Below are 27,857 nucleotides of genomic sequence, written 5' to 3' on the forward strand. Positions count from 1 at the left end.
TGCAACTAGACTAATCATTTTGAGATGTACACATTAATGTGGTTAGACTTTTCCGTAGGTTCTTACACAAAAACCACCACTTACAACCTACCCATTTTTTCCCACTAGATTTTTTCTTTTTAAGGTTTCAATGAGGTATCTTCCTAGTAAGCGATCGTCCATGGTAAAGTGCTATGCGTAGGTCACCTTTGGCTTACACGACACCCAATTGCAATTTCTCCAACCAGTAACAAATCGACTTCTTTTATGTCCCTTCCCTATCGACTTATGCATAATGTGGTCGGCCACTTGAATAGAGAAGCTCTGTACTTTCTCATCTTCAAATTTATTTATCTCATCCTAGTATTTCTTTTTATTTTACAACATATTTATAATATATACAATCGTAATAGTTACGTTTGAATTGTGTTATGGTCCTATGATTTTTACAAACAAAAATCATAAAATTAAGAAGAGAAGAGGGAGGATACAATCAAACAAAAAAGATAAAGCGAGGAAAACAAAATGACTACTTAAAAAAAAAGAACGTATATATATTATATGTGTTATTAAGCCTATATTCTCTATTAATTACAATTAAAAAGCTAGATTCTTTTTAGATGTTTAAGCTCAACAATTTCTAACTCAATCTCATGAATTTATATAATTTTTTTTTTTGAGAGCTAAGTATTTTAACATGTACACACACAGAGAAGAGAGAAGAAGGTTTTAAAAAAACTGACAGTAGTTTCAATATGATTATACGACATACACATGTATCTTATACTAAAAAATACATCCATACATACCCATTATTTTACGTACTTTCCAATCAATATATATTATGCAAAACATAACCAAAAAGAAAAGCAAAAATGAAAAGAAAAAAAAAAACCGCAATCAGTAAATAATTTATCATAATATTTATATAAATAACTACAATTCAAAAAGATAAGTTCGGCAAATTATGACCAGAATAGTATAGTCCTAAATATTTTTAAAACTAACTTAAGAAAATTTTAAGGCAAATGACATTTTGTTCTTTGCCTTGATGCCATAACTATTGGCTCTAAAATCATCACAACCATGACTTAACCCCCTTCCATTAGCAATTTTACACTAGGGTACCGCAACCAATACCACCACCCACCGGTAATTATAAATTACTCTAGAGCATTATAAACAAGTACTTTTTCTTTCATATAATTTTGAATTCTACTAATTAAATTCAAGATAGACTTGCCATTCATGTGAGAAAAGGAATATGCCAGAATATTCTATAATTTTCCCAACCCTTGCGATAATTTTTTGGCTTTGCAATGTGCATGCGAGCACAGCTTTGAATTAAGGGCGTCAAGATTCTCTCGTCCTGATATTTTCATAATACACCTATAATTATTAAGTACAACCACTCATCCTCTCAATATTTATATCTCTTACAATCTCTGCTCTCATCTTTTCTTATAAGGACCCATCATTGGCATTACTAGCACCATTATTTCCTCCTCTTCTGCCTGCTGTTGTGTTTTTCAATACCTGCAAATTAAATAGATAAATTGCAAATAATTAGATGTCATGCATTGAGATAAAGGTAGATTACACTAGTTTGAACTGCTCCACCAATGACCAAAAGAAAATTTTAGAAATAAAATGACATAATAGGATGAAAAAGTAAAAAAATTTCTTCCAAATTGAGTTGAAGGAATCTCCACCAACTCATGACATGACAATTCACCATCCACATGAATTTATTTAACAAGTCACATGATTATTAATTACACCATATGAAGTACACATGAATATCTGGCCATCCCCTTGTAACCCATCCTGATTGAAAAGGCATTAAGCACCCCTCATGCTAGGAAAAGAAAAACTATGTTGCACATGGTTAACTACAAGGGATGCCATTGCCAATGCATATGGTGGGTTACAACGATGATGAACATGAGTTTATGCACTATGACCATTAGCCTTTTATTTCTGGGTAATGACAAAGGGGTATGTAGAAAATCTGCTACAATTGCATCTTTTAAAAAAAAAAAAAAAATGAATATGACCATCCCATACCTAAACTTGAATAGCAAACAATGATAAAAGAATTTAAATCACAAATGTAACATCCCCATCCCAAAAGGGCAGAAAAGGACATGTCATGGGCCGTGTGGATGGTCAGGTAGACCCTGGCTGACCCGATTAGCTCTCATTGGCAATAACAAGCTTATGGGCAATGTACAAGTACAATAGTGTATTATTGATGGAAAATGATAAGACTACATATCTGATCTCCATGACCCTTACCAATCATATTTGATGATTAACCATATATTCCTTACTCATTAAGCATCCTTGATTGCATTTCAATTACATTGCATAAATATTCTTCTTTCCAATTCCAATTCTATTCAGTTAATTAGTAGTCATGTTACATGTAATGATAGGTTGGTAATATCAACACTTCAAATGCAATGAATTATACAAAATACCCAAAATGCCCTTAAAAAGAAAAACTAGTTTAAACCAATGAGATTATGATGGTATGATATGATAGGGTGTGATGGTGATTGGTACATACATGTCTAAGCATTTGATTCTCATTCTGCAAGGTGGACAGCCTCTCTTCTAGCTCAGAATTCTTCTTCTCCAACTCTTTCACCCTCGTTTCCAAATCACTCAAGTATGCCTTCTTCCTCTCCCTTGCTTGTTGTGCTGATACTCTGTTCCTCAGCAACCTTTTTTTCCAACCCCAACAAAAACAAAAAATCACCAAAGTGGAAATGCCACTGACACCACACAAAAAAAAGACTAGAGCCTAGCTAGCTTTAAGATAGTAGCTAGAAAAGGTGCTGAACAAATGTTTAAAAAAAAATAATAGTAATTATTATTATAGTAATAGAAATGCTAGCATGGATAGGGGTCCAAGTCCAACTAACCTCTTTAGTCGCTTGCTTTCTTTGTCACCTGCACTTCTGCCTCTCTTTCTCTGAACTTCGCCTGAGACTTGAACCCGGTCTGGACCGGCCACCGAACCGGTCTCTCTTCCCGAGGCTGAGGTCCCCGCTGATTCCACTCCTATCTCCGGTACCCTCCTGATCTCCTCATCACTCTCCATACCTAAAACAACACATACACCGCAAAATCTCTGTTCATATATTTATATTATTAAATACTGTAACAAAAAAATTCTGACTTTATACAAAATTTTATTAAAAAATGCAAGAAGTGGAAATAATGAAGATTTTTTTACTCAAGGTTTTTCTCGGTGAAAGTGATTCCCGGGAATATACAGAGATCGGCCCACTTGAGGAAACCTCGAGTTTTACAAAACCCAGATGGAAACTCCTATTTTTCTTTTGATATCATCAAGAAGAAAGCTAATCATACATGGGATTTTTTTTTTTTTTTTAAAGCTACGAACTTTATGAAGAAAACTTCACCCAGAAGAAAGTTTTCACGTTTCAACAAAACCCAGATTGGAAATTGGAAAATATCAGTGAAATCGCAGAGAGAATACAAATTTAAAAATAAAAAGATCTTACAGGTACAGAAAGTTAAAATTTTTGCCAGAAAAAATTAAGGAAATGAGTGACAAAGTTGGACCTTCCTTGACTTCAAGCTGAAGAGCAGAGCTTGAAGATATTTCACTGCTTGAAGGCAGAGAATTCGCTGCAATTGAACTCGTTGCTTGGTCTTGCATTGCGTCTACAACAAAAACAACGGCAATTTTCTCTTTGGGTTTTAGATTTAGCCACAGAAAAAGAGCGGGACATTAATGTCACAGCGAGTAAATAACGCAGAGTATGAGCTCAGAGAGATTATAGCCGTTGGATCTGTATCGATCTGACGGTTCTGTAAGTGGAATCGTGGAGAGACATGAGCCATGAGGAGTGGCGTTAATCAAAGGTTTGCAGTGAAAAGTCGTGGAAGTTTTACTGTCGTTGGATTAGGGGTGGATCGGACGGTTGGGAAGGAAGTTCAAAATTAGATGCAACGAATTGGGACCACGTTATGCGCTGGCAGCCTCAAATTGCTGGTGTTTCTCGATTTTGCAAAGGTATGTGCAATTACTAAACTACCCTTTGTTCTGTATATTACAACTTTTCAGTGCTAGTGCCAATACACGTGCAGTTTTGGTGCTGATTTATGGAAATTCGAAAACTTAATTAAAATTAAAAAAAAAAGGTGAAATGCAAGGACAAAAATTTGATGATATTTTTGGCAAATGTTGTGATGAGGATAAGAGGAGAGCCTCAGACCAACGGTTTTGTGCAATCTTCCATATGTAAGCAAATGGTGCGATAGTCGACGGTCATAGCTGACGGTCTCCAAGGTTGACGGTCTCACTAGGTGACGCCCAAAGAGCTGAAGGAAATAAATTGAGGCTGACGGACCGAGCATAAGTTGACTTGCTTCCTACGCTATGAGTAAGGAGTTGTCTTGTTTCCCACGCTAGAGAATATTCGAGAGATTCCTATAAGGAAAGGATCCCGAAAAATACGCCCAAAAGGACTTCTATAAGGAAAGGACTTCTACTCCAAGGGAAAGAGGGATAACCCTTGCTACTATAAAAACCTTAGCACCCTCGTAGCCCAAGGTACGCATAATTTACCCTCTCTAGCACTCTAGAGCAGTGAGAATAGTTCTAACTTAACCTTCGGAGGGTATTTGGCCGATACCACACCGGTACTCCCCGCTAGGTTCTTCCTTTTCGTTGTGCAGGTACCATTGGCGACGTACGAAGAACGTGTGACTCACTGGTGGCATACTTCCGGCATTATCAGTTGGCGCCGTCTGTGGGGATCGTTTTAGCACATTCTCGCTTCCAAGACAAAAGAGTTACATGGTACTCACTCGCTCAATGACGACCACCAACGACGTTCAAGAAGAAGAAACCCCTACGACTGCGCTTGAAAGACAGGTGAGGACGCTCGCCACCGCCGTGGAGCGCCTCACAAAACAAAACCACGACCTAGAAGAGCAACTGAGACAGAAAAATGCAGCTCCCAACAACCAAGGAGCAGATCAAGAAGGAACCAGCGCCGACAGGAGAAACCAGGAAGGACTCCAGGCCAACAACGCCCCGAGCAAACCAGGACGACAGAACACAAGCATCCCCTCCCTCGCGGAAACCACTCCGCCACTTGTTATCGCGGAGATGCAAGCCATGAAGGAACAAATGGAGGTTATGATGAATGCTCTCAAGGGACGAGTATCAAGTGACCTTGACGACCTTGTCAACTGAACTGACTCGCCGTTCACCGCCACCGTCAACTCCTACCCTTTACCAAGTAAGTTCCGCATGCCGCAGATAGACAGTTATGACGGGGTCAAGGACCCACTGGACCACCTAGAGACCTTCAAGACCCTAATGCACCTTCAAGGAGTAGCGGACGCCATCATGTGTAGGGCCTTCCCTACAACGCTGAAGGGGGCAGCGAGAATTTGGTTCAGTCGACTGGCACCAAACTCCATCAGCACCTTCAAAGAACTCAGCGCTCAGTTTACCGCACACTTTATTGGAGGCCATCGATACAAGAAGTCTACGGCTTGCTTGATGAGTATGAAGCAGCGAGAAGACGAAACTTTAAGAGCCTACATCTCCCGCTTCAACAAAGAGGCACTCTCGATCGACGAAGCTGACGACAAGATACTTGTCGCGGCATTCACGAATGGCTTGAAGAAGGGCAAGTTTTTGTTTTCCCTATACAAAAACGACCCAAAAACCATGTCAGAAGTACTTTATCGCGCCACAAAGTATATGAACGCTGAAGATGCGCTGTTAGCCCCGGGAAGAGAGGCCTAGGAAAAGAGAACGGCAGGAAGACAATCGGCAGGACCAAAGCCGAAAGAAGGCAAGAACCGCAGACCGAAGGGACGAAAGACGCCCTAAGCCCCTGGGAGGAAGGTTCACGAGCTTCACTCCGCTAACAGCCCCGATAGATCAAGTCCTTATGCAAATTAAGGACGAAGAGGCTCTGACGTTCCCGGGAAAGCTGAAGAGTGACCCCAACAAACGTTCCCGAGATAAGTACTGCCGATTCCACCGCGACCACGGCCACGACACAGCTGATTGCTATGACCTCAAGCAGCAGATTGAAGCCCTTATCAGACAAGGAAAGCTGCAGAGATTCGTTAGTAAGGAGAAAGCGGATCCCCCCGCACAAGACCAACACCCCCGACAGGATAATGAGCGACCGAGGCCCCCAATTGGGGATATAAGGATGATTGTGGGAGGAATGACTGTCGCCGAGTCATCCAAGAAGGCCCGCAAGACCTATCTTCGGATGATACAAAATGTTCAGCTGACGGGAGTCGTGCCGAAGATAACACGGAGAGAAGGTCCCGTAATCGGATTCTCGGAAGAAGACGCGCGACGCCTTCACCATCCACATGACGACGCACTCGTCGTCAGCTTGCGTGTAGGGGATTACAATATGCACCGGGTGCTGATCGACAATGGCAGTTCAGCAGATATCTTATATTACACCGCGTTCCAGCAGATGAGGATCGACAAGGGGCGACTGATCCCAACAAATGCCCCGCTTGTTGGCTTCGGCGGGAGCCGAGTATTCCCACTAGGCGCGGTCACCTTATCCGTAATTGTGGGTGATTACCCCCAACAGATAGCCAAGGACGTGACATTCTTGGTAGTTGATTGCTCGTCAGCCTACAACGCTATCCTCGGGCGACCCACGCTCAACTCATGGAAGGCGGTAACCTCCACCTACCACCTGATGATAAAGTTCCCAACTGACTACGGAGTAGGGGAGCTACGCGGGAGCCAGATGGCCGCGCGCAAATGCTACATAGCCATGATGGAAATGGAGGATCAGGTTCAGGCTTTAAGCATAGAAGAGCACCGGACGGTAACGGAGCCGGTTGAGAAGTTAGAAGAGATACCCCTTGACAGTTCCGATTCTGGCCGGACGACCAAAATTGGAACGCTTGCTAACCCCACAGTCCGTCAGGAGCTCATAACCTTCCTCAGACGCAATCGAGACGTATTCGCATGGGGACATGAAGATATGCCGAGAATAGATCCTTCAGTCATGGTGCACAAGTTGAATGTGTCGCCCGCCTTTTCACCCGTCAGACAAAAGAGGAGGGTGTTTGCCCCCGAGCGAGACCGAGCCATAGCAGAGGAAGTCAGAAAGCTACGGGAAGCGAGCTTCATTAGGGAAGTATACTATCCCGACTGGTTAGCAAATGTAGTAATGGTGAAGAAAGCGAGCGGGAAATGGCGGATGTGTGTGGACTTCACCGACCTTAACAAGGCCTGCCCCAAGGATAGCTACCCCCTCCCGAGGGTCGATGTCCTAGTAGACTCTACGGCCCGACACCAGTTGCTGAGCTTCATGGACGCTTTCTCGGGATACAACCAAATCCGAATGCACGAAGCCGACCAGGAGAAAACGTCGTTCGTAACCAACCAAGGCCTATTCTGTTACAAGGTCATGCCCTTCGGCCTGAAGAACGCAGGCGCAACGTACCAAAGGCTCATGAACAAAATGTTCGCGCAACAGATTGGGAGGAATGTCCAGGTCTACGTGGACGACATGCTAGTCAAGAGCCGGAAGGAGGAAGATCATCTAGGAGATCTCAAAGAAACATTTGATACACTCCGCTCCTACAACATGAAGCTCAACCCAGGGAAATGCGCCTTTGGAGTGACGGCAGGAAAATTCTTAGGATTCATGGTGTCTCAAAGGGGAATCGAGGCGAACCCGGACAAGATCCGGGCCATTATGGAAATGGCACCACCAAGAAGTGTAAAGGAGGTACAAAGCCTCAATGGAAAAATAGCGGCACTAAACAGGTTCGTGTCAAGAGCAACGGACAAGTGTTTGCCCTTCTTCCGAACATTGAAAAAATCCTTCGAATGGACCAACGAATGCCAGCAAGCATTCGAAGAATTGAAGATTTACCTCTCCTCCCCACCGTTGTTGAGCCTGTCGCAGCCGGGAGAAGAGCTTTTCCTCTATCTGGCCGTCTCCCCCGCAGCCGTTAGCGCAACCTTGGTCAGAGAAGACGAGAAAGTGCAAAAGCCCGTGTACTATGCAAGCCGAGCGCTTCACGGTGCCGAAGAAAGATACCCGCCGATGGAAAAACTTGCCTTCGCATTGGTTACGGCAGCCCGAAAGCTCAAACCGTACTTCCAAGCTCATACGGTAAACGTCCTGACTGACAAGCCTTTACGGCGAGCAATGAGCAGCCCCGAGGCCGCGGGACGACTGGCATTATGGGCAATCGAGCTGAGCGAATTTGACATTCAGTATCGCTCGCGGACCGCCATCAAGGGACAGGTTGTTGCTGACTTTATAGCTGAGTTCACCCATGACGAAGACAAGGGGGCAGCAGAGTCCCCTCAATGGAGCATACATACGGACGGATCGTCCAACAGGCAAGCCGCAGGGGCCGGCATTGTGCTGCTATCGCCCGAAGGAGACACCATTGAATGTATGGTCCGTCTCAACTTCCACGCCACCAACAATGAATCAGAGTATGAGGCTCTGATAGCAGGGCTCGACCTCGCCAAAGCAGCAGGAGCCACAAGGGTAGTCATCTACTGCGATTCACAGGTCATCACTAACCAAATAAATGGAGACTACGAGTGCAAGGGCGAAAAGATGAAGAGGTACCTTGATGAAGTAAGGGCAAGAGTGGGTGACCTAGAAGCCAAAGTCGTCCAGATTCCCAGAGAAGAAAACGAGCGAGCAGACCGTCTCGCGAAGGCCGCTTCAGCGGAACAAATGGTCATCCCTGGTAATGTACTCTCTTTTGTACAGCTCTCTCCGCTAATAGATCTCAGCGACATGCAGGAAATACGCTCCGACAGTAGCTGGACAACTCCGTTAGTTTCATACCTGAAAGATGGGGTCCTACCAAACGAAAAGGAGGCCGCAAGGAAACTTAAGGTCCAGGCGGCAAGGTTCGTTCTAATAAAAGACGTCCTTTACAAAAGAGGTTTCTCTCGACCATATTTGAGATGCTTGGGTATGGAAGAGGCAGATTACGTCATGCGAGAGGTGCATGAAGGAATCTGCGGAAACCACTCAGGGTCCAGATCGTTGGTACACAAGCTTGTGCGAGCAGGTTACTATTGGCCCACCATGCAGAAGGACGCCGAAGCCTACGTCAGGGCCTGTGACAAATGCCAAAGGTTCAGCAACATTATTAGACAACCAACCGAAGAGCTGACCTCGATGACGGCCCCGTGGCCGTTCGCACATTGGGGATTAGACATTATGGGACCATTCCCTACAGCTGTACGGCAGCTGAAATTCCTGGTAGTAGGCATCGACTATTTCACGAAATGGGTGGAAGTTGAAGCTTTGGCCACGATTACAGAGAAGAACGTGCGGAGCTTCGTCTGGAGATACATCATATGCAGGTTTGGCATACCTAGAGTCTTTGTCTCGGACAATGGAAGGCAGTTCGACAACGACCATTTCCGGGATTTTTGCTCACAGTTAGGAATAAAGAACCACTACTCCTCCCCCGCCCACCCTCAAGCTAATGGACAAGTCGAAGTCACAAACCGATCCTTGCTCAAGATCATCAAGACTCGGCTCGAGGGGGCAAAGGGTATATGGCCCAAAGAATTGCCGAGTATACTATGGGCATACAGGACGACGGCAAGAACACCCACAGGTGAGACACCGTTTCGCCTGACGTACGGCGGCGAAACAGTCATCCCGACCGAAGTCGGACTCACAAGCTACAGGGTACATAACCATGATGAGAACAGAAACGACGAAGATATGCGACTACAGCTCGACCTAATGGACGAGATCAGAGCAGCAGCGGAACAAAGGCTCGCTAGGTACCAGGACCGCATGGCCAAATACTACAACTCTCGGGTTCGACACAGAGACTTCCAAGTTGGAGACCTTGTTCTTAGAAAAGTCATGGGCGCCGCCAGGGACCCTACCCAAGGGAAACTTGGTCCTAATTGGGAAGGTCCTTATCGAGTTTCGTCGTGGCAGAGAAAAGGTACTTACCACCTAGAAACGTTGGACGGACAAAAACTACCACACCCATGGAACACCGAGCACCTACGAAAGTACTACCAATAGGAGCGGCAGCATGAAGACCAATCTCTTTTCTATTTTCAGCAAATTATAGTTTTACTCCTCATATTTATCATTTACTTTAGTTTTTTTTTTGCGACAATACTTTTTAGCCCAAGGGGCAGAATTTGGTTTTAATTTCTTTTATTTAAATGCATGGCAATAAGAAGAGTTTTATTCAGAAATCGCTGAAGTGTATTTTTTCTACGGTCCACTAACTTTGTGGCCAAAACGACTAAGTCCATAACACAAGGACTAAAGAAAAAACTAACGGACCAACATGGGTGTCCAAAGACATCAAGGCTAATGGCCAAGAAAATAACGGTCCGGAAAGGCTAAAGCAGAAAGCTGACGGTCCAATAGATGAGGTTATCATCATATGGACCGGGCCTTCAAAACTGACGGACCAACGGAGGTGTCAAAAGACATCAAGGCTAATGGCCAAGAAAATAACGGTCCGGAAAGGCTAAAGCAAAAAGCTGACGGTCCAATAGATGAAGTTATCATCATATGGACCGGGCCTTCAAAACTGACGGACCAACGGAGGTGTCAAAAGACATCGAGGCTAATGGCCAAGAAAATAACGGTCCGGAAAGGCTAAAGCTAAAAGCTGACGGTCCAATAGATGAAGTTATCATCATATGGACCGGGCCTTCAAAACTAATGGACCAACGGAGGTGTCAAAAGACATCAAGGCTAATGGCCAAAGAAAATAAGTCCAGAAAAGCTAAAGCTAAAAAACTGACGATCATCAAATGGATCATGCCTAAAAAACTAACGGACCAACAGAACAAGGCCAAGGCCAAGTGCATGACGGTCCGAAAAAGCCAACGCTATTGAGCTGACGGTCCAATGGATGAAAATATCATCGAACTAAAGGACTTATAAGGTAGACGGACAAATTGTTGACGGTCTGACCAAAAAATGAGACTACTTACAAACGAGGTTCTCTAACCAACAAGCCTGTAAAGATGACGAGCTAATCGAAAAAGGCTAAAAAACAAAGAGATAACGGTCTCATTGAAATTAGTCAACAAAGGAATAAAAAACATCAATATACATGTTCAAAGTGACGGATAACAAGCACCATATATAAAAAAAAAAAAGGGGCGGATGGAATTACAAGTAAAAAGCCCAACAAACATAAGGGCACTTGAAAATATTGTTCAAAAATTACAGTTAAATAGCAAGGATTAAGTGGCAGGAACGTCCTTGGAGACCCTGTCAGCTTTATCCTTGGCAATTTGATCTGAAGACTCAGCGGGGGTAGGGACAGCAGGCTGGGCCAAAACGACCCCAGCATCATTAAGCAAAAAATCCAAACTGAGGGGTTCGTCATCTTTGTCAGCAGCAGGAGTCATCGGCACGGAGGCATCCATGGCGATTCTAGACAGATCCAGCTCCGGATAAGCTGACGCTACTTGCTTCAGACAATCATCGAAACCTGTGCCATAATAGTCAGCACAGGAATCAATGAAGGATTGGGTTGTCTTGAATTTTTCGATTGCGTCAGTCCCAGCCGTCACTACTTGCGCGCACAAAGACGAAACCTCCTCCTCAAGTTTCTTCTGCTGGCCCTCAGCTTCTCCTAACTTCTCCTTCACATCCTTCAGATCTGAGTTTAAGAGACGGACGGCCTCCTTGTATTGCGCCTGTTGATCCATCAGGTTGGAATTGTGCCTCCTCACCCGAGAAACGACGCCTTCTTTGGCCACGCACCGGTCTTGAAGTGCTTTAACACGAACCAAGGCCTAAAGGAAACACAACCGTCAGCTATTAAGCAAGGTAAAGATCAGATTGTTCAAAGTAGGAAGCATACCCGTGCAATATCAAAGAAGGCTGACGCTCCCAGGTCCTCCGTCCCTAACTGAGCACAAGGATCCAGATCCATCTGTTTAATGAGAGATTCCACCCCCTCGACAGCGTAATCCTTGTGAGTCAACAAGCAATGGGGCCCCTCAATGACGGGACCAGAGGAGGTTATCACTCCTTTCCCAGCACCATGACCAGACTTGGGGGGCAACTTCTTGGAGGGCACGTCCATAGGAGTGACGGTCACCTTCTTAGAAGGAGGATCATCCTTTCCGTCAGCCTTCCTCTTGATTGAACCCTTCAAAGAAGAATGAGGGGTTGACGCTTCTTCTTTCCCCTTGGCTTTGTCTTCCTCCTTCTTACGGGCAGCAGCGGCCCTCACCCTTTGCTTCGCAACTTCCATCTCTACACAAAGTAAACTGACGGATAAGTAAGAGCAGACGGAACAAATAAGCCGACTGATTAAATAATGCATTTACTTACGCTTTCTAGAAAATTCTTCCAACTTCCGAGCCTCGACTGTCGGCTCAGGACCCCCACAATACAAATGAAGAGTGTCTAGGGTTATCAAATCCCTACACTTACGTTGCTCGAGTGGGATGCTGAGTATCCGACGGATGAATTCCCTTTGTTCGTCAGATACCTCCGGACGAGCGATAGCTGAAACAAAAGGGAATAGACAGTGTTAAAAGAGACGGTGAAAACTCCCTGGAAAGTGGAAAGGGACGGTAAAAAGAAAGAGACTGGGGCAACCTGACTCCCTAATATAAGCCCAAGTGTTATCAAAATAACCCCCGGGCAACGTATCCCACTCATCCGGACGGCACACCCAGTTCGTCCCCTTAACAAAGAAAAATCTATTCTTCCAATTCCTATTCGAGTCCGGCATATCAAACACTAATCTTAAGTTCTTTTCACGAGGTGCAAAATGGTATGTCCCCTTGGCGGATACTTTATGCTGGGGTCTGTAGCAGTAAAAGAACTCGTCTAGCGAAAGTTGACGGTTCCCCCCACTCAAGCGACCCCAAAAGACCTCAGCACCAATAAAGATCCTCCAGGCATTCGGCGCAATCTGGCTGACAGACAATCCCAAGAAATCCGCCAGCTGACGATGTAAAGCCGTCAGTGGTAATCTAAGGCCAGCTGCGAACATGGCATCGTACATCCCCACATCAGCAGTCCTCCCTGTATAACACTTCTCATTTTTTCTAGGGAGACGGAGGGGAATGTGGTCTGAGATTTGGAAACGAATACGCAACTCATTAAAAACTCTGTTGCTCATCTTTGGGAGAAATTTATTGACGGCCCACTCCTCCGGAAGGATGAAGGGACGATTACCTCTAGAACTCCCTGAAGTTCCCTCACTGGACTCTTCGTCACCTTCATCCTCATTCCCGTCACTACTAACCTCGTTACCGTCATCCCTATCCCCGTCACTATCAATCTCCTCGTCGCCTTCCTCCCAGTTCCCGTCATCAACAATTTCCTCGTCGATCCCCTCGACCTCAACCTCACTTAACACTTTTTCCCTAACTCCCTCGACACGGTCTTCTACGTCAATACTAAGGGATTGGGTTGACGTTTCTTTTCCTGACGACTCAGAAAAGCCATCGGACTCTTGACCTGAGCCAAAAACTTCGTCGTAGCCCGCTCCGTCGCGGACTGACGACTGATCACTCGACGCGTCACTTGACATCTGACTACCTACAAGTGACGGATACACCCTAAGTTCCTAGACTGACGTTCTCAATAAAAAAAAAAAATTTTGGGCAAAAGTAAAAATAAAAAAGAAGCAAAGAGAAAGGAAGAGGAACTTACAGGTGAAATAGATCTTGAATAAGTGAAACAACCTTAAGAATGACGGTATTGATAAAAGTTGACGGAACGAATCGTGAGTAAGAGCGACGATTTCTCTCTTGAAAGATCTGCAAGGTTGAAATGGCGAAATGAAACAATGAGGCGTGATATTTATATAAGGGGGAAAACGCACGGAATGCGAGGCGACGCCCATGCCCAAGAACGAGGCCAACGACTGCGCGCCACGTGACCTCGCATTAAATAGCTCGCGGCTCGAGGAGTCATTCATAATTCGTTTTCTTTTTTCAGAAATAACTCCACATGCTGACGGTTTTAAGCGTCGAACATGTAGAGTAAGGGGCAACTGATGAGGATAAGAGGAGAGCCTCAGACCGACGGTTTTGTGCAATCTTCCATATGTAAGCAGACGGTGCGATAGCCGACGGTCATAGCTGACGGTCTCCAAGGTTGACGGTCTCACTAGGTGTCGCCCAAAGAGCTGAAGGAAATAAATTGAGGCTGACGGACTGAGCATAAGTTGACTTGCTTCCCACGCTATGAGTAAGGAGTTGTCTTGTTTCCCACGCTAGAGAATATTCGAGAGATTCCTATAAGGAAAGGATCCCGAAAAATACGCCCAAAAGGACTTCTATAAGGAAAGGACTTCTAATCCAAGGGAAAGAGGGATGACCCTTGCTACTATAAAAACCTTAGCACCCTCGTGGCCCAAGGTACGCATAATTTACCCTCTCTAGCACTCTAGAGCAGTGAGAATAGTTCTAACTTAACCTTCGGAGGGTATTTGGCCGGTACCACACCGGTACTCCCCGCTAGGTTCTTCCTTTTCGTTGTGCAGGTACCATTGGCGACGTACGAGGAACGTGTGACTCACTGGTGGCATACTTCCGGCATCATCATGTTGAATTCACAAACTTTAGTGGCAAACTTTTATTAAACTTACCCCTTTTTTTATATATTTATTTACTGACTACTAACAACATTGAACAATATGTTATATTAATAGTTGTTAAATTTTTTTGTGTCAGTATACTTTCTTCAATAGCACATATGTAAAGCAAAAAAAATGATGAATTACAAATTATTTCTTGTAATTTTACTTAATAATTTTGATTTTGTTCAATTGAGTTTTGTAACTTAATTTTCAATCTATTCATTCTTTTAAATTTTATCTTTATTCAATTTATTCATTCCATCAAGTTTTTTTAAATGGGTTGATTGTCTAGTGTCAAAAAAGAACATTGCTTTAATTTTTTTTAAGCTTCTTAGGTTTTTTTTAAAAAAAAAATTCTAGAAAACTTATTAAAAATTATATTTTTCTTAAAAAAATATAATTAAAAAAAATCAAATTGAGGAAGAACACATCCTAGAACTTTCCTAGTAACCAAATAAGGGAAAAAAATTTCTTTAATAAGGAAAACAACCATCAATCAAAACTCATCCTAAATGAATAAGAAAACACAACAAATCAAATTCATTTGAAAATTTAAACCCAAATCACAAAACCTGCAATTAAGGACCACAATAAAAAAAATCACATCCTCTTAACTCAAAACCCTAATCCAATCTTAGTTTTAAATCACAATCCAAAACCAAACCATCTTTGCCGATTAAAGCCTCCTTTTAGCCAAATCCCCAACCAGTCTTCTCAAATCACACACATGTCAACCCCTAGCACCACTTTATCTATCACCAACCCCCCCCCCCCTCTCTCTCTCTCTCTCTCTCTCTCTTTGAAAAATCTTCATCACATTTTTTATCTCAAGCTTCCTCTACTTCTCCTCTAGTCTCATAAAAATCACTTTTCTCTTGAATAAATGATGCTCGATGCAGGCTCCAACAACAACATCCTATCTCTGGTGAGAAGCACTGTTGTTTCAATACCAAATAAGAATGGAAAGCTCTCAAGTTTGTTTTTTCTTTAGATTTGGCAACAAAACATCATTTTAATGGTCTAATTCTTTATATTGTGACTTTCTTCCATTGCTAGCTTGTTTTTTCTTCAATTTTTTCAAAGCATTGGTCATGAGCTTCAAATATGATAGAATTTCTTTAGATCCATTTCAAGTAGAGTTGGTTGTGACTTATGAGCTTCAGAAGAGAGTGAGAGAGAGTTGTTTTGTTTATGATAGCGGAAAGTTAGATTTGAGTTGTTCTCTTTTGGATAGAAATTTTTGGTTGAATTTATGATCCGTGCAAAAAAAAAAATTGGTTGAATTTGTGATCTATGTAAAGAAAATTTTGATCGAATATCTTTGTACTTGATTTGTGTTCTTCTCACTTGAAAATAAACTAATTTTTTTAGTAGTTTTTTTTCTTTTTTCTTTTTTCCTTTTTGAAAAAATCATTAGGTTTTTTGGATTTATAAAAAAAAAAAAAAAAGAAAAAAAAAAAAAAAAAAGAAAAAAAAAAAGACCAAAACTATGTCATTTTGGGATACTTAATGGATAGTGAAGTAGGATTAAATTGAGTAAAGTTAACTAAATAGAAGTTACAAGACTGAATTGAATTTGAGGTCAAGTTAGAGTGCATAATTTTTAATTTAGTCAAAAAAATGTTACAAATATCAATAAATCCCATAATAAATTTTCTTTTGAAAAGTAATAAAATTCCACAATAAAATAATACATGAAAATAAATAAATTTAAATTTTTTAATAATAGTAATTTAATCAAAATACAATTTAAGTTTATGAAAACTTTGTTTTAAAGTAAAATTTTAAATTTATTAGAACTTTTGTGAAATAATCTCATCTTGAGCATAATTAGTTCTTAATTAATTTATAAATTATATAGAGAAACTCTTTTATTGTACACGTGACATAAAGGAAAAGGAATCTAGTTGTCACAACTTATATTATATTAGTGTAAGGACTCCAAAAATAAAGGCCCAAGCCCACCTAGAACAGTGCTACTTTATCCTTCAAATCAAGCCTAAACAATAGAATTTTTTAGAGTGGGCCACAAACTCAAGTGCAATACAAGATTAAGTCCAATTCTAAGACCGAACAATCCAAAGTAGCAGATAAATGAAATTGGAACAAAAATTGAGGATAATATCTTTCTCGGGCAAATCTGAGGATCAATTTCTTGTATATAAGTTTAGTTTTGGTTCTTTACAAGGTCCTTCTCAATTCTCCCCATTGGTTTCTTTTCACTTAGAAATTGTTCATCCCCTTTTTCTGGGGGGTTACCTTTCCTTTATAGTCATTTCCCATGCATCCCAACCCTCCACCTGTACATCATAGGCATTTCTTAGGATACTCGTCCCATTAGGACCCTTCTGGAGGTGATAGAAGGAGTTGCTAGCTGTGAAATTATTGTTCAAGGGTCATTTCCATATTAATGCAGCTGATGAAGTTGGTGCTGGGCATTCAATGCGGAGGTGGGAGGTGTCTCCTTTAGGAAACTTCCTCCCACCAACCTTGTTTCAGTTGCTATCTCTTCTCCTATCCTTGGGCTTCTAAGGGGTATCAGTTGTCCTGATTCTCTCACTCTACTTGGGTAGGCGAAATCCTTGGAGTTTGCTTACCTGTCTTGGTTTGGTTTGGGCAAATTAATCCTCGGTCCTCGAACCCCCCACAATAGCCCTTTAAAACCTTGCTTTCAGGAGGTACTTTGAGGGGGAGGTTTTAGTAGTAGTGGGAGAGCTGGTACGTGCTAAACGCGTTCCCACTTGGCGACGTCGTTTCACTTATCTTGTGAACGAACCTGACGCTTCAATATCCACGTTGCTGCAATTATTGCATTATGTGGTTGTCTGTTCCTCCACGTTCTACGGTGTGATGGTGATTCGACGGCCCAAATTTCTTCGGATTAATGAGCGGGAAATTTACCGCTCATTTCCCATCCCTATATAAAGGGGGAGTGGGAGTAATTTTTCCCACACTCTTTACAATTTTCTTTCGAAGCAGCAGTCCCAGGAGATCTTCTATCAGCACTCGTAAGTGCCTTTGGCCTCTCACCCATTTATAAAAGAAACTTTTTTTCTTTCTTCCCTTCTTATTTTTCCTGATAGTAATACATGGGTGGGTTTGCTAAGTTAGTTGATACTCCAGAGGGTATGGCCGCTTTTTGGGCAAAGTATAGAATCCCTGAAAATGTAGAATTTTAACACTATGAGCTAGGAGGGTAGCTTGTGAATAAACCACTCGAGATCGTAGTTATTCCCATGATTGCCTTTATTGAAGGTGGAATGGAGATTCTCATGGGTAGAGTGACTAGGGACTTCCTTATTAACTTTAGGCTTTCCCCTACTCAGTGCTCTCCTAACCTTTTTAGGGACCTCGATAGCGTAGACATGCTAAATCAAAACATGGTGACCAACCTCACTTGGCATGATGTAAATTGGGTGTACAATTGACAAAAGGGGAAGGAAACAGGTCACTATTTTAGGTGTAAAGTTCTCGTTGTTAGATTGATTTCCTGTATTCTCGATTCCAATAAGGGTATGGACGAAGACTTTCTCATTGTTTCGGGTGAATGGCACGATGGTTTGTATTGCTTTACCCAAGATAGGGAACTAGGTGGGATACCCAAGGACTTAGAATAACTTAGAGTACCCTCTTTCCTTCTTTTAGCTTTCTTTGCTTTCAATTCTTGTCTTAACTAACTTCTTTTCTCTGTTTCCTTTATATATGAATTTCACACTGCTCCAAATCTTAAATTGGTGAACTTCATGGATCTTAATAGGATTTTATAATCCAAGATCTTTTTCCATCGAGACGGGCAACTTCGGGCGGTTCACATGATCCTTGGGTTTAAGCCCATCTCCAAACACTTCTAATCCCCTAAACACGTGATTAAAGCTAAAGATCCTAAGCTTGCAATAACTGACATAGCTGTCCCTGGATTTTTGACTGAACCTCCTCTTCCCAGCACCCAAGACGCTGGGCTGCTTGCTAAACTTGCGACCAAGCTCCTTTATTCACATGAGCAGACAATCCCTTCCAACGAGGAGCAGGAAGAACCAATCTTCGAGCCCACCCAAGCTGATATAAAGAAATAATTCGAGGTATTCTACCAGGCTAACTCCAAGGACACTTTAGAGCCAAGTAATCGCCCTTGTGTTGTTGCTCAGATTAGCACCAGTCAAGAAGCCTCTGATATTCTTGAAGGAATGGTGCTCGAGGAAAAGATGTCCGACTTGCTGGCCCTACTTACAGCTCATACCGGGAGGAATTCTCCTATAGTGCTAGTTGTTCCCCAGCCTCCTACTCCTATCCCACCTCATCCTTCTATCGTAGAAGTAGTTGAGAAGAAGAGGAGAAGGGGGAAACAGACTAGGAAGGAGAGCTCTGAGGAGGGGGAGATACCTCCGTCAATTCAACAGCCGCCCTCTAAGAAACCAAGAATTATAAGGTCGCAACAAAAGAAGAGCCCTTCTGAAGGGGTTGGTAAAAGCGCCGAAGGGGAGCAGCGCACCAAGGCCTCATTTTGGAACACTGCATTCGTGCTTAGCACAAGAGACCTTGTCACACCTGAGGCAACCATTAGGGATGCCCAGAAAAGCAGGTTCGGGTTAGTGTTCGAGTGTCTTGAACAGGCCTTGTTACTTCCTCGAGACATGCAAAAGCTAAAGAATATGAGGAAACATGAAGTGTTCTTTTCACTGAAGAGGGACCTTGCCAAGATTTGCTTGTTACACATAAATTACCATATGACTTGCTCATAGCCTTTGTGTTAAGAACTTAACATGTGCACCTTCTTCTCTTCTTCTTTTTTTTCTTTTTTAAAACAAGCTGTGCAAGCGTCCTTTGTGGCCGAGGAATGGGTTGATCACGCTCTCTCAAAGTCCCGAGAAACGGAAAATAAACTGGCAAATTCGGATAAGGCCTTGGTCAAGGTAGCGAAGAAGTATAAAGACTCTCTCTTCCACCTACCCGAGGCTGAGAGGGAGCGCAAGAGCGTTGAAGCTACTTTGGAAGGGGCTGAAAAGCAAGCTAAAGAGGTGCAGATTTCATTGAAGAAAACCAAGACGCAGTTAGCTTCGGCCAAAGAGTAAATCAAGCTTTAGCTTAAAGACCTAGAAGGCAAGGAAGCTGAAAAGGCGAAGGTTGAATAGGTCGCTTACAAGGCGGGCATAACAAAAACCGCCCAACTTAGAGATGTTGCATGGGCCCAGCAAAGTTTACTTCCCCTCTGCCCTTCACATCGCTCCCAACTGTGCTCTTCCTGCACCAGATCCAAGCTCTGCCTCCTCGGCGCCTAATTCCATGGTGACTATAACTTCTGAACCTTCTATTGAGAAGGAGAAGTAGGTTCTAACCCCAATGGTGGAATTAGAATCAGAGGAGGTTGAAGAAGTTGAGCAACTAAAGAAGAAAAGCTAAGAAAAAGAGAAAGAAGCAGCAAAATAGCTCCGTTAGGTTGATACATAGGCAGATTTTTGTCACGGGCTAAGTTTAGTAGCTGTTCTTTTCTTCTTTTTCTTTTGTTCAACCCTTTTTGTAAACATTTTACAGAGCTTGACTGAATAGATTCGAATTTTATGATATTCTTGTTTTATTTAAGAACTTTCTTTTCACGTCTCAAAACATTGCATACATATATCACTGTTTTTTCTTTTGTATTAAATTCAGCTTTTTCTTAACACTCTCCTAACCAAAATGTATGACCTAAAGCATGTTCAGTCACCAAAATTCTGATTTATATCTAACAATACGATTTGAGAAACCAAACGTAACTATGGCTATGTTTTTGGACTGAACCATATTCACATAAGGGTTAATTTACCTAAGGCCTGTGACCCGAGGATTCGAACATGACCGAGATTCTATTTAACACTTAACCAATTTCATATAAGAGTTAATTTACCCAAGGCCTGTAACCCAAGAAGTTGAACATAACCGAGATTCTGTTTAACACTTAACCAATTTCACATAAGACAAGGCGTAATGAATAACTTTGGAAAAACCGAGCACCAAATAGCAAGTAAAGAATTGAACGGAATTCGGAGTATTATTAATAATAACATCTACGCAGATTATTTACATTTCAGGGACGTGGAACAACATTCTCATCCAACTCTTCTAGGTAATAAGCCCCAATCCTAGCTACTAATGTGATACGATATGGACCTTCCCAGTTAGGTCTTAATTTACCCCATGATGGGTTCTTGGTAGTTCCTACTAGCTTTCTTAAGACCAGGTCACTAGGTGCCAGCGGCCTTGTCTTAACCCCTTTGTTGTATCCTTGCTTGAACTTATACTGATAATGTGCCATTTGTACCATGACCACTTCTCTTCTTTTGTCTACTAAGTCTAGGCTTGCCGAGAGCAAACTATCGTTCTCTTCAATATTGAATTGGCTAGTACTCAATGTCAGGAATCCTGTCTTAAGAAGGATGACTGCTTTGGACCCATAGGTCATTGAGAATGGAGTTTCCCCAGTTGATATTCGGGGTGTGGTACGATACGTCTATAGTACATGTGGCAACTCATCCACCCATCTCCCCTTCGCTTCATTAAGCCTTTTCTTTAATCCATTAATTATGACCTTATTGATAGCTTCGGCTTGTCTATTCTCCTGTAGGTAGGCAAAAGTGGAATATCTATTTCTAATGTCCAGCTCTCCACAATATCTTCTGTAGGCCTTACTATCAAATTGAAGTCCATTGTCTGAAATCAATGTGTGAGAGATTCCAAATCTGGTAACGATGTTCCTCCAAACAAACCTCTTCGCATTTGCATTCTTGATGTTTGAAAGGGGCTCGGTCTCTACCCATTTCGTGAAGTAATCCATTCCGACAAGGAGCCATCTTCGATTTCCAGTTGCTCTCGGGAAAGGTCCAACTATGTCTAAGTCCCCACTAAGCAAATGGCCAAGGACTGGAGAGAGGATTCAAGACTCCTCTTGGTTGGTGGATGTTTGGAGCGTATCTCTGACATTGGTCACACTTCTTAACATAGTCTTGAGCAGCCCTTTGCATGCTAGGCCACCAATACCCCTAGGTGAGAGCTTTATGTGATACGTGACTTCCAGTCCTTAACTAACTCCTATCAGTGTGCTCTGTATGTTGCGTTTCCACCCTAACGCTTGGAGATTGATTATGCTCTCGGTCTCTCCTCCGCTCTAGACTAACAAAATGATCCACAAGTTGCAAGCCAACAGACTCCTCTCTATTCTGTCTGGAGTTGGCCATAGCTTGGATAAAAAAAATTGCAGATGATTCCTACAGACAATGCCAATTGTAAGGACTCAAAAAATAAAGGCCCAAGCCCACCTAGAACAGTGGTACCTTATCCTTCAAATCAAGCCTAAACAATAGAATTTTTAAGAGAGTGGGCCACAAGCTTAAGTGCAATACAAGGTTAAGTCCAAGTCTTAGACCGAACAATCCAAAGTAGCAAATAAATGCAATTGGAACAACAATTGAGGATAATATCCTCCTTGGGCAAATCCGAGGATCAGTTTCTTGTATATAAGTTTAGTTCTAGTTCTTTACAAAGTCCTTCTCAATTCTCCTCACGGTTTCTTTTCACTTAGAAATTGTTCATCCCTTTTTCTGGGGTGTTACCTTCATTTTATAGTCCCTTCCCTTGCATCCCAACCCTCCACCTATACGTCTCAGGGCATTTCTTAGGATACTTGTCCCATCAGGACCCTTCTGGAGGTGGTAGAAGGAATTGCTAGCTGTAAAGTTATTGTTCAGAGGTCATTTCCACATTAATGTAGCTAATGAAGTTAGTGTTAGGCATTCAATGCGGAGGTGGGAGGTGTCTCCTTTAGGAAACTTCCTCCCATTAACCTTGTTTCAGTTGCTATCTCTTCTCTTATCCTTGGGCTTCTAAGGGGTATCAGTTGTCCTAATTCTCTTGCTCTTCTTGGGTAGGCGGAATCCTCGGAGTTTGCTTACCTGTCTTAGTCTAATTTGGGCAAATTAATCCTCGGCCGGGATTCCTCGGTCCTCGGACCCCCCACAATTAGTATATGATATGCAAAAATAATTTTTTTTGATATTATGATAAGTTTATTTTTAGGTAAGGGAAATTATAATTTACCTCATGTAGTTTGACCCTATCACAATTGAGTTAATAAATTTTCAATTTATACATTTAGCTCTTCTATGATTTTGACTAAAATTAAATCATTACGATTCCATTAAAATTATAGATTTTGCAAATTAAGAGTTTCATTGTAGCAATTGAAAGTTTATGGACTAAATAATGATAGAATTAAAATACATGGGGGTAAATTTTAATTTATGATAAATTAAACAAAGATTTAATTTATATAATACAAAATACTTAAATTTTGGGATTGAAATATATATCAGCTCTTTTCATTTTCTTTATCTTTGCCTAGTTAACTTACTAATTTATTTAATAAGAATAAAGTTTAAAGAAAATAAAGAAAATGTAGGCGAATTATGTTTGTATGTTTAGGGTTGATAACTTGATATAGCTAAGAAAACAAAAGAATAAATTAAATTTTCAAATTTATTTTTTTAATGTATTTTTGGAGAGTAAAACATAATGCTCAATATTTTTGATAGAGTTGAATTGAATGTGTTATTTTTGTGTCAACTTATTTGGTTTTGCAATTTCTCAAAGTTCTAGCATTTTCTCTCATCATTGTAATGATCAATTTATTAATTTTTTTGTTCTTAGTTATTTTATTTATTTTATATTTTTATATTATTCAAGTTTGGAATTAAGTGCCAAATAGGATATGACTACATAATTTTATTTATATAAAATAATTTAGGGTAGCCTTTAGGTTTAGAGTTAAGAGAAACTTCTACAAAATTAGTACACCTTAATTAATAATTAACCTGAAATGTATTAACAAACAATTATTTTACTTTTTATTTTATCCATGTTTTGTTAACATTAAATAGAAATTGAATTGATGTCAATTTTTTTTTTCATTTAATAATTTATTCTTGAAATATTATATAATTCTAATTATTAAATTGTGAAAAAATTTTGCTTCATACTTTACCCCAAAGATGAAATCCTAATTTTGTCCCAAACAAACAAGTACTTAAAAAAGTACTGTGATGCAATGTAGGCACTATAACTAAATTAGTATAGGTTGCATTTTGTTTGACAACTTGGTCATTCGATAAATATCGTGAGTCTTCTTGTGGGAATAGATTAAGATTGGGGGTGCAATTGCAATCGAGAGCTGAGATTAAAAGTTAAGTTTTAAATTCTTTCTACTCCATCTTTAGATTAAAAAAAATTAAAAATTAAAAGCTTTCATGATTCAATGACTGAGATTAAAAATTGACTTTTTTAATTGAAGGATTGAGGGTCTATTTGGAATCCATTTATTTTGCTGAAACTGAAAACTTTTTGTTGAAAATACTGTAGATAAAATTAAATGTTAGTTGAAATAGTACAATGGGCCCATGAATAATACCAAAAAGTGCAGTGAGACTATAAATAGTGGCAAAAATAAGCTAAATAGTAAAATAAGTTGGCAAAAAATAAGCTAGCCAAACAAACACTAAGTCCTTCATTGCAATTGCACCCAAATCACAATCCAAGTCAAAATTTTGTATAGTTTATGGTGGGATCTAGACATGGCAATATGGGTCAGAATTTTCTGACTCGACCCAAAAATATCTGACCCGAACTTGATTTTTTTGACCCAAAGCAAAAATGGGTTGACTCGACCTGATTTTTTGCGAGTCAACCTAACTCGACCCGGATAACCTGTGACCCGACCCGTTAAAAAATTAGCTAAAAAAAAAAATTTAAACTACATCATGATACTAAGTGCATAAAGCACAAAGTATCAAAACTAATAGTCAATATATTATAGATATAAAATTATAAACATGTCAAGACATGACATGAAATGAGAAAATGACCATTTGAGTTTTTTATTTTTATTTATTTTTTGCTGAAGACTATTTCATCACAACCAATAAGAGCTCACAAATCAAGAACATGAGTGACATGAGAGACAACACAATACAAGGCTCAAGGCTGTCAAGACAACTATTAAAAAAAAAAAAATCTCATTCAATAAAATCAATACTAGCTTTAGACGGTGATAAGTTTTGACCAGGGTCAAAAAATGGTAATAAATTACAAGGATTAGCTCCTTCCTTTTGAGCAAATGCTTTAAATGTTTTGTTGACTTGACTTAGGTGGGTGCATGGTATTCATGCACTATGCCAAGCTTTTATAGTATAGACAATTAGCTAACTTTAGATTTTTTTTTTCTAAAAAAAGAAAAAAAAAAGAAAAAAAAACTAACTTTGGATTTACTTTGGTATAATAATTGCAAGCATAGTTGTCAAAACGTGAATCATGTCGTGAATTGATTTTTTTTGTTTATGTTTTTGTTTTTTTTGGTATCATATATAATAAGAATCACAATCTCTTAATAAAAATTAGCACCATCATACGCGCTCCGCACGAGTGATTAGCCTTTTTTTTTTAGTTTAAAGTAATTTTTCAATTTGAATTTATCTATTGCTAGTGAATTTACACATGAAGAAATTTTTAAGAAACTAAAATTTAGAATTTGAAATGAAGTAAACTGTTGGTTTTGTGTTTGCTACTTTTTAGGAAAAAATGCTTCAAACGTATGTGAGATATATTTATAGAGAGTGTGCTAATTTTTAGGAAAAATTTTTCTTTGGTAGTTTTTTTTTTTTTTTTTTTTTTTGAATTTTGTTGAATTACAATTTTAACCCCATTTTTTATTTTTTAGGAATAAGGATTATCTAATTAGATTAGGGGTATTTTTGACATTTTTTAAAGCCATAACTGACTTTTTGAATCATCTTAATATGTAGAGATTATAAAAAAAAAAAAAAAAAAAAAAAAAAAAACTATAGGTATACATATTCAAAGGGTATATTCATTATAAATTTTGAATATATTCAACTAATGAATAATTTATTCATCACTTATATAATAATATTTAACTAGCTAACTAAATAAATTAAATTAGCATGTGTTTATAAGTTATAAAATACACATTCAAATTGACTAAACTTAGTGGTTAACTCAATTGGTAAAATCTATAATAGTTGAATAAGTGATTTGGAGTTTAATCCCCGCCTACACCAAATACCAATTGGTATCTTAGTCTGATGATAAAGAGTTATTATTAGGAGTGGAAGTCATAGGTTGAAACTCTATAAAATAAAAAAAATAAATAAATAAATAAAAGACTAAACTTAAAAGTGATAATACATTACAAATGACCAAAAATAATAAATTTTTTATCGTATTAATCATCTTGCCTAATCAAACTCCATCCAAGTCAATGTTATCATCATGTTCATCATTTTGCAAATTTATCTTTTCATTGAAATTTTCTTCATCATCATCAACCTATATTATATCTTCTTGTTCTTTTATTTTAATGTTTTTTTTTTAAATATTTCTTGATTTTCTTCTTGGCATTTTAGTTTTTTACACTCATGACAATAATGACAAAAATAAAAAATATAATTATATTGTCAGTTAATACCTTATTCATAGTATATAAAATAAATTTGCAAATATGAAAGTCCTTGCAAATATTAACAAGTTGTTACTTTGCTGGCTTACTTGTTTTGTTTGTTTTAAGATCTATCTATTTTTGAAGATGTAAACTTGTAATTATATGCATTTTGACAATGAACTATTAACATCAAAGACTTTTTCCATCATGAATTTATGACTATAAATAATTTTTGTCATGATCAAAACTGTCAGAATTGGAAGGATATTAACAAGTGGCATTAAGTGTAATTCATTTGCTTAATTGATTTTATTCATTCTCTCTAAATAGGTTGTCATTGATTTGTTTTTGTAATTGAAAAAAAAAATAAATAAATAAAATAAAAATAAAAAAACCTTGTTTGAAAAATATGGGTCTGCCTAACCTGACTGACATGCCTACCCGATTAACCCGACCCGACCCGCCTGTTTTGCCACGTCTAGTGGGATCTATTATATTGTACCCACAACCAGCACCATGATTCTTCAGTTTTTCTAAATCTGACTTGACCTCAATGTCTGGCCGAGTTGGATAAAGTTTAACGGCGGACAATCACACTTAGACCGAAGTTGTGGTCTAAACTCGAAATTGTTCAAAATGGAATAGGTCAGCTCAGGTTAGACGGATTGATCAGTTGCTTGAACAACCCTATCAATACAGGAAAATTATTGAGTGCTCCCAGAGTATTATAAATGTATACTTCTCTCTCTCACATAAATAGTAAATTTCACCATGAATTTAATTAGTGATACCCACTATTCTTATGAGAGAAAAAAATATACATTTATGATAGTATGAGAATACACAATAATTTTTCATCAATACATTCCATAAGTTCCACCTCCTCAGATCCTCCCCATCAGACCTCTTACATTCTTTCTTGTGATTGCCTACCTACACCATGACATTCCGTCAACATCGTCGCAAGTTGCAACCACTACAATAGTACAATGCTGTCATAAATGCATGCCTCAGCTTCACTTCTTCTCAATATTCCAACTTATTTTTATTTATTTATTTTTGGTTAAAAATATTCCAACTTATTGAAAAAAGAGAGAGATGTAAATGATGATATAGTGGCTTACGTAATTGAAATACTATTTCAAAGCAACCGTCAAGATGAGTACATGACAGTAAAAAAGCAATGCTAAAACCGTCACTTATTGAGACCATTAAATATTAATATCCTTCTTTAACATATCTCATCTTCTTTGAAATAATTAGCCGTCTGATTTGTGCTGCTTTCATTATTGAATTGGGTCCCCCCTCTTCTTTTTCACCTGCGGTGTGACACTCCCTCCCCACAATAAATAAGCCATATTTTAGTAAGGAGACCATTTAAGCACTATAAATATTTCCGCGTGAAATTCATACAAGATATTTGTAACATCGAAAAAAATCTCAATTGCGTAAACAAAAATCTTGGGAAAAATTTCATTTTTTTTGGGATGTCACCAATTAAAACCAATAGTTTAAAACATTAGAGTAGCAATTCAAAAAAAAAAAAAATATATATATATATATATATATTAACAAAGCTTATTTTCAAACTAGAGTGAGAAACTTTTCAATATTTTCATATATCTCTTTGTTGGGTGTGAATTTTGGAAATCTAATCGTTAAATTTCGTGTTTCTTATGTTCTTAACATATACATCACATTTTGTTCAATTTGGATGTTATGTATTTTTTGATCAATAAACTTATTTTTTATACACAATTTTAGATTTCAC

The 27,857-nt window shown here is 39.6% G+C and overlaps 1 protein-coding gene across 1 annotated transcript; it reads right to left on the minus strand.

The window, feature by feature from the left end:
- Positions 1-1,201: 1,201 nt before the first annotated feature.
- On the minus strand, positions 1,202-3,748 carry LOC126712962 (transcription factor HY5). Its single transcript, XM_050412517.1, has 4 exons — positions 3,577-3,748; positions 2,910-3,090; positions 2,552-2,708; positions 1,202-1,515 (listed from the first exon to the last, which is right to left on the minus strand). The coding sequence occupies exons 1-4, from the start codon at positions 3,671-3,673 to the stop codon at positions 1,441-1,443; spliced, it is 510 nt and encodes a 169-aa protein (XP_050268474.1). The 5' UTR covers positions 3,674-3,748; the 3' UTR covers positions 1,202-1,440.
- Positions 3,749-27,857: the final 24,109 nt, after the last annotated feature.

This window comes from Quercus robur, chromosome 2 (genome assembly GCF_932294415.1).
Source record: "Quercus robur chromosome 2, dhQueRobu3.1, whole genome shotgun sequence".
Classification (NCBI taxonomy): domain Eukaryota; kingdom Viridiplantae; phylum Streptophyta; class Magnoliopsida; order Fagales; family Fagaceae; genus Quercus; species Quercus robur.